This window comes from Zea mays, chromosome 3 (genome assembly GCF_902167145.1).
Source record: "Zea mays cultivar B73 chromosome 3, Zm-B73-REFERENCE-NAM-5.0, whole genome shotgun sequence".
In the NCBI taxonomy this organism is placed as follows: domain Eukaryota; kingdom Viridiplantae; phylum Streptophyta; class Magnoliopsida; order Poales; family Poaceae; genus Zea; species Zea mays.
This window is the reverse complement of record NC_050098.1, coordinates 157141005-157149330: the sequence shown is the minus strand read 5'-3', so window position 1 is coordinate 157149330 and position 8326 is coordinate 157141005. Positions and strand designations below refer to the sequence as shown.

The 8326-nt window shown below is 50.1% G+C and overlaps 1 protein-coding gene across 1 annotated transcript; it reads left to right on the top strand.

The window, feature by feature from the left end:
- The first annotated feature begins 426 nt into the window (after positions 1 to 426).
- Positions 427 to 3339, top strand: LOC103650801 (zinc finger BED domain-containing protein RICESLEEPER 2-like). Its single transcript, XM_023302130.1, has 3 exons — positions 427 to 2731; positions 2821 to 2891; positions 3146 to 3339. The coding sequence occupies exons 1-2, from the start codon at positions 587 to 589 to the stop codon at positions 2878 to 2880; spliced, it is 2205 nt and encodes a 734-aa protein (XP_023157898.1). The 5' UTR covers positions 427 to 586; the 3' UTR covers positions 2881 to 2891; positions 3146 to 3339.
- Positions 3340 to 8326: the final 4987 nt, after the last annotated feature.

The window sequence follows — 8326 nt, the reverse complement described above, 5'->3', positions numbered from 1 at the left end:
ACACCGGCGCACGGCGCACCGCAGTCCGCAGCCGCTGGAGGCCCGCCGTACCGCACTGGCGCACTCCCTCCTGTCTTGCGGCCAGTCGCCCTCGCCCCTCGGGCCTCGACCGTCGGCCCCTCACCCGCTCGCCGAGTCGCCGTCCGTCGTAGCCGAGTGCCCGAGTCGCTGTCGTCGCCGAGGTCCAGCGCCCAGCGCCTAGCTCCAGCCATCGGCGCCCGGCCGCCCGCCCTCCTCCGCCGAGACGCCGACTCCGAGCCTCCGACTGCTAAGCACCGTACCCCAGCGCCCAGCAGCCAGCAGTCCAGCACGCTAGCAGGTATGCGCTTGCGCTCTTTGTTGATGTGTCGTGGACTCCTGGAGTCCTGGTATTGTTTGCACTTTGCACTTTGCAGCCAGCACGCTAGCAGGCTAGCCAGCCAGCCAGCACTTTGAAATAAAATGCAAACTGCATCACGATTCTTATGTTTGACAGTTTCTCATATTTAAATTAGTAGAGCCCAACATGCTCTGTGTTGAACACTTGAACCAAACTCTATCACGATTTGTTATTCACTTTCTTGTATTGTTTGCAGATTGCTAAGTGATGGAATCCTTAACAGTCCATTCAACTGCGCAAGGGAAAGGGAGGAGTGAAAGAGATGAGACTGATTCAGAGAGTAACTCCTTCGACAAGAATGATGAAATGTCTGAGGATGAGATGACGGTGCTAGGTGGGAAAGATGCCAATGTTGTTAGAGTTGATGAATCTGATGGTAGTGGAGATGTGAATAGAGTCAAGAAAAGACATAAAGGGGTGAATAAACCAGTTAAGGTTGAGGGGGGCAGCAAAGGCAAATCCAAGGTTTGGGAGGTTTTTGATAAGGTGAATGTGCCAAACCCGGCCGATAAGGAGAATCCATTACTAAAGGCAAAGTGCAAATATTGTAAAAAGCTTTATAGTTATGCACAAGGGTCAACAACAACGACATTGTCGAGGCATATGAAGAACTGTGACAAGTATCAAAAGCATATCGAACAGAAGCTTGATCAGTCTCTATTGAACTTTGCTCCTTCAATGACAGGTGAATCTGGATCTGGTCTCCCTACTATCTCATCACCTAAAGATTATAATCATGAGCAAGTAAAAAAATTGATTGCCAAAATGATCATAGTTCATGAATACCCATTTAGAATGGTTGAGCACACATGGTTTAATATTCTCATGAAGTATATGAATCCGTTGTATGAATTTGTTGGTAGGAAGACCATAAGAGCTGAATGTTTAAAGATTTATGAGTCTGAAAAGGAATCATTAGCAAAGGTCCTTAAAGGTGTGGATTTCATTTCCTTAACCACTGATTTGTGGACATCTAATCAAACCTTGTCCTATATGTGTTTGGTTGCACATTACATTGATAAAGATTGGAAAATGCAATATTGTGTGCTGAATTTTTTTGAGTTAGACCCTCCACACAAAGGATATGTGATAGGACAGGCTGCTTATGAATGTGTTACTGCATGGAAAATAGAAGATAAGATTGTTTCCTTCACTCTAGATAATGCTGCAAACAATGATAGTGCTATACGGGGTTTGAGGGCTAGATTTGCAGCTAGACAGGGGAATGCTTTCATTGCAAAATACTTTCATGTCCGTTGTTGTGCACACATAATCAATTTGGTTGTCAATGATGGAATAACTGCATTAGCTTCTTTGATAGAAAACTTAAGGTTAATAGTCAAGTACCTTAAGAAGTCTCCATCTCGCATGCATAAGTTTGTAGAGATATGTAGATCTCTTGCATTGCAAATTGGAGAAGGGATGAGACTTGATGTGCCAACTAGGTGGGGTTCAACATACAAGATGTTGCGCACAAGTATAGCTTACAAAGAAGCTATTAAGACATATGCTGATTCAGATTTGAACTATAAGTGGGAACCTACAACTGAAGAATGGGATTTGTTTGTTGCAATTGAGCCAATTCTAGCCTCTCTAACTAAAGTAACCACTGCATTGTCAGCTTCTTCTTACCCCACTGCAAACCTATTCTATCCTCACATTGTGGATGTCAAAATTGCATTGAGATCAGCAATGGGTTCTACTAATTTAAATATGAGAAAAATGGGTAATGCAATGATGGAGAAATTCAATAAGTATTGGGAAGAAAAGAACAATGTTATGGTCATTGCTACTATCCTAGATCCAAGGTATAAGATGAGATATATTGAGTGGTGCTTTGGTAAGATTTTTGATACATACCAAGTTGGTATTGAGATAGAAGAAGTTAGAGGTGAATTAGAAAAGTTGTTTGAAGACTATGAGATGCAACATAGAGAGAGAAAAGCTGCTCAAAGCAAGCCTAGTGCATCTTCATCCTTGACCACAGATAGATCATGCAGTTTGCCTTCTGCTTCATGTGAGTTTCAGTCATACTTATCATCTACTGAAGCGAACCCATCAAAGAGTGAGTTGCTCATCTATTTGGATGAAACAAATGTGAGTTTAGCTGACAAGGAGTTTGATTTGCTTAACTGGTGGAAGGTTAACTCACATAGATTTCCAGTGGTGTCGAGGATGGCAAAGAAGTTCTTAACTGTTCCAGCTACATCTGTTTCTTCTGAGTCTACTTTTAGCGCTAGTGGTCGAACTCTAGATGACTATCGTAGCTCTCTAAGCCCTTCTACGGTGGAGGCATTGATATGCTCCTCTAGTTGGATTCGAGGTGCACATGATGGGAGTTTTACATATGTGGTATGTATTGGTACTATGCTATTCTTGTATTGTTTTATTATAGTATGTTTCTTTAAACCACTCAATCAAATTACTCTATTTATTTTTAGGAGCAAGAGGACGATGTTGAAAACATTTCATTTCCAAAAAGTTTGGTGGAGAGCAACTAGATTATCCTTTTGTAAGTTTGTATTATGCTTAGCTAGTTGAGTGGTTTTTTCTTTAAAAGTGTCCATTCAATACTTATTTTAAGTTTACTTTGCATTTGGATCTAACTTGTTATATTTTTTTTCTATTGTGATATCTATATGGCTGCTGGCTGCACCTGAACCTGAATTCCTGAATGGCCTGGACCTGCACGCCTGGACAGCATGGAATCATGGATGAACATGAATTGTTATTTGTATTTATTTATGTTCTATTTCTGGTGGACAGCAACAGCATGGATGAACTGTTCTGTAATCTACTTTTTAGTTTTTGGATGAAGAACTATGCAAATGCAACTATGCAAGTATCTGTTCTGTTTAGACTTTAGACAATATATGCTATCATGTTGGCATGCTGGCATGCTGCTTATTCTGGACTTGAGAGTATCTGTTCTGGACAATATATGCTATCATATTGTTTTATCATGGAGATGGAGACTTGAGAGTTTGAGACTTCTTATTCTGTATTGTTGGATGCATCATACATATATATTTCATTAGTTGGATGAATAACTGCAAGTATCAAGTGCAACTGCTGAATTATTAATGTTATATTTCCTATAAATAGTATTCTGAACTGCATTACTATTCTGGCTCACGAGCCGCTCGAGCTGGCTCGCGAGCCTATAACGAGCCGAGCCGAGCCTCTGTTCCCAGCTCGTTTGATGAACGAGCCGAGCCGAGCTCGGCCTCTCACCGAGCCACACCGAGCCGAGCCGAGCTCGGCTCGGCTCGTTTCCAGCCCTAGTGAGGAGAGAGGTAGGAGTGAGTATATATAGGTGGGGCTTCAAAACTAGCCGTTGGACTAATTTTGGTTGTGGAGGACCGGTTGAACCGCCCTAGGACCGGTTCAACCGCCTGGGGCAGGCTGACAGTCAGTCTGCCAGTCAGACCGGCAAACTGCAGGTCAGACTGCAAAAACAGGTCCTGACACCGGTTGAACTGCCCCTAGGGCCGGTTCAACCGCCTGCGGGTCAGACTGGCAGTCAGTCTGCCAGTCAGGAGGTCAGATCGGTCAGGTGACCCTGACACCGGTTGAACCTCCCCTAGGACCGGTTCAACCGGTTTTGACCAGTGAGGTCCAAAAAAAACCTGGCTGAACTTTCCTTGGACCCCGGTTGAACTTGCCTTGGACCCTGGTTGAACCTGCCTGGACCCCGGTTGAACTTGAAGTTCAGCTGGAGTTGAGAAAGCTCAACTCAGCTGAAGTTCAGCTCAGCTGAAAAGCTCAACTGCAGCTGAAGAAGCTCAACTCAGCTGAAGTTCAGCTCAGCTGTAGTTGAAGAAGTTCAGCTTCTTTTTAACAAGAACACTCTAGGTTTCTCAAACCTAACCGCGGTCAACCATAGAACGTTCAAGAGATTTTTGGTTTTCAAAAATAGCTTTTGAATATAGAGGCTTGAGCTTTGGCAAACACCAACCTTCTTTTTGGGGTCCCTCTTTATAGTACGACGATTCCTGTACTCAAGTTAAATAAAATATAATTAAGTAAACTCCTTGAGTGATTGGTGTCTCATGTGTGATTTCTCCATGGCGTTGCTTCATAAGGATCACAAACATCTTTGTCTCACCTTTTGAAGCAAACACAACTCAAACATGTGACTTGTTGGGGCGAAGGCAAAGACGCCACCCTTCGCTCGAGGCCTTCGCCGCAGTCGCTGATTCGACAAAGACAAAACGGGCAGGGACACCCTTCGCTTCATTCAGCACCAGACGAAGGCCAGCAGTGACGTCTCCCCACAGCACGGCCTCGTCATGCTCTAAGGCCCACGTGTGATCTGGCCCATTGTAACGGGCCCCGCGTGGCCGCCTTTGTGTTACGGGCCTAGTTTGTAAAGGCATTCTTGTAATTACAGCTTGTAACCCTGCTTTATGGGAATATTCCGGGGATAAACTAGGTGTCTGAGGGCACATGCGTCCTTAACACAAGGCGCTGGGCACTCAGCTACCTATAAATACCCCCGCACAGTGCCCGTGAGAGGCTAGATCAACAGAGCTATTGCCCCCGTGCACGTAACCCTGTTGTCACCACCGTTCACCCTTGTTGGCTTCCTTGCTGCTGAGAGCAAGTTCCAACATTTGGCGCCCACCGTTCGTGCTACGACCAAACCACCCGCGATGGCACCCAAGAGAGCTAACCCGAAGGCTGACGAGGCTGCGAAGGCAGCACTGCTGGCCGCAAGAAAGGGCAAGGCCCTCGCCCTCACCCAATCCACCCACCAAGAGCCCACTGAAGACAACACTCCCCGCACCTACGAAGACGACACCTTCCGCACCTGCGGGCCCGAAGGACAATCGCAGCCGCCCCCAGGCTTCGCCCCAGTGGAGGGCGCGGATCTTACCGAGGACGGCGAGGTCCTCGGCGTCTCAACAGAAGAACAGTTACAGCTGCGCGCCCTGCGCCTCAAGAACCGCAATCTCCAGAGGCAGAAAGAGATACTGGAAGCCAAGCGCCAACGTGTGTCCGCACTAGCCAAGGTGCGGCAGATGATACGCGACGAGGAGCAGAAGGCCCAAGACCTCGAGCGCGAGATCGCGCTGATGCAGCGCGAAGGCCACCTCGGTCTACAGCAAGAGCCACCCCTCCAGCAGCGCGCGCAACCGGAGGACACGCGCGAAGGCCACCTCGGCCTGCAGCATGGCCCACCCCTGCAACACCGGGCGCAGCCGGAGAACCCGCGTTTCCCCCAACATGACTACGCCTTCCAGCACGGCGCGCCATTCCAAGGGGTCAACTACCTCGACGAGCGAAGTCCCCTGGCGCCACACCTGCAAGTGACGCCTTGGCCAGCTAACTTCCGAGCAGGGGCATATCCCAAGTACAACGGCAGCACCGATCCGGCGCAATACATAATGAGTTATCAAGTCGCCGTTGCATCCGCCGGAGGGGACGACGCCACAATGGCGAAGTCTTTCATCATCGCCCTAGAGGGCCCAGCACTCACCTGGTTCACCAGATTGCCTCCGCTGTCCATTGATTCGTGGAGAAGTCTCAGGGACAAGTTCCTTCTCAACTTCCAAGGGTACCGCCCAGACACCGACGCTTTGGCCGAGCTCTCGCTTTGCAAACAGCTGGAAAAGGAGACTCTGCGGGAGTATTACCGTAAATTCTTAACGCTCAAGTCACAGCTGCCCTCCGTCGATGATCAGATCGCTATCCACTACGCCATCAGTGGCCTTCGGGCCGGCGTCCTCTACAGCCACTGTATCAGAGATCCACCCAAGAACCTTCAGGAGCTATATCAGCTCTTTGAAAAATATGCCAAATCCGAAGAGCTCCACCAGCGCAAAGTTGAGTCACAGCGGAAGCCCAAAGATGCCCCGCAGTCCAGCCGCACATGGACGAGGACTCCGCAACCAGACTCCGGCCGAGATGGCCGCAGTCAACAGCAAGTGCACAACATCGCAAACCAGCAGCCTGCTACTGACCCCCCTCGTCGCCAGGAATATCCCCCCCAAGGCCGCGGAAACGGAACTCGTGGCAGGGGCCGAGGGCGCGCGGAGCCGCCGCGCCGGTTCTACTGCCTTTTCCACGGCGAAGACTGCGCCCACCAAACCAAAGATTGCCCCGAAACGAAGGCCACCAGAGAGAGAATGGCGCGGGCGCAGCCAGCCGACAATCCCAGAATCGTCGCGCATAATTACCAGCCACCCCCCCACCATATATCCACGCTCCCGCTCCGCATCCACCGCACCACGCTTACCAACACCATCAGGAAGTACAAATCGTACCTCCTCCACCCCCACCACCACACCAGCAACACCAAAACATCCCCCATGCCCCAAAGCAGGAAGACTTCGCCGATCAACCATATCGCAGAGTCATTCACATGATAACAGGGGGGTCCAGCACGGACTTCGATACCAAGCGGCAGAAGCGGGACCACTACCGCAGCATCAACCATGTCGCGGTCACCGGCCCAGTCGTGCAGACGAAGTGGTCCCACATACCGCTAACCTTCGATGCACGAGACGTCAACCTGCGCAGCGCCCCCCACATCGACGCTATGGTCATCAATTGCAGCGTGGCAGGCTGGGACCTACACAAAGTCCTAGTCGACAACGGCAGCCAGGCGGACATCATCTTCCTCCACGCCTTCGACCGCATGGGTATAAGCCACAGTCTGCTCAAGCCTTCGGACAATCCGCTGTATGGCTTCGGCGGCAAGGGCACCTTTCCCGTCGGCAAGATAGAGCTTCCCCTCTCCTTCGGTGTAGCACCCAATGCCCGAAGTGAGCAAGTAACCTTCGACATTGTCGACATGGTATATCCGTACAACGCCATCATGGGTCGGGGCTCCATCAATAAGTTCGAAGCTGCCATCCACGGACTGTACCTATGTATGAAGATACTAGGTCCGCTAGGCGCTATCACGATCTACGGCAACCAGCAGACGGCGCGCAACATAGAGCGGGACTTCGTGCCTGGTCAGAGGAACGTACACTGTCTCACGACCCAGTGCGAGGTCCCCGCGCCCGCCAGCCCAACCGACAAGCAGCACGAGAAGGCACAGTTGCAGAGCCAAGACGGAACCAAGACTGTTCCCCTTGATCAGGCCACGCCCAAGCAGACAGTCACTATCAGCGAAGACCTTACGTCACACGAAGAAGAGAAGCTTCTCCGCTGCCTGGCCAAGAATAAAGATGTCTTCGCCTGGTCTGCCCTAGACCTGGTCGGAGTCAGCCGATCCATAATTGAGCACAGCTTGGGAATTGACCCTTCGGTGCGACCAAAAAAGCAAAGGCTCCGCAAAATGTCCGACGAAAAGACAGAGGCCGCCAAGGCGGAAGTGCACCGCCTCCTAGAAGCTAAATTCATCGAGCCAGTGGCTTACCCCACGTGGCTCTCCAATGTCGTAATGGTGCAGAAAAAAAGCGGGAAATGGCGAATGTGCATAGACTTCACCAGTCTCAATAAGGCCTGCCCGAAGGACAATTTCCCGTTGCCGCGGATCGACAAAATAGTCGATAGCGCGGCCGGATGCGAGGTCATGTCACTCCTCGACTGCTTCTCCGGCTATCACCAGATATACATGAAGGAGGAAGACAAGGCTAGCACCAGCTTTATAACACCCTTCGGCACTTATTGCTTCGTCAGGATGCCGGAGGGACTCAAGAATGCGGGGTCCACTTTCTCCAGACTCACCAGAATAGTACTCGAAGGGCAGGTCGATAGAAACATATTTACATATGTGGACGACATCGTCGTCGCCAGCAAGAATGAGGAGGACCACCTCGCCGACCTCGCCGAGACATTCGCGAACATGCGAGATGCACGACTCCGCCTGAACCCGGAAAAGTGCGTCTTCGGTGTTCGCCAGGGCAAGATATTGGGTTACCTGGTGTCACACCGCGTCATCGAGGCCAACCCAACCAAGATCCAGGCCATCGTCGACATGTCGCCTCCGCA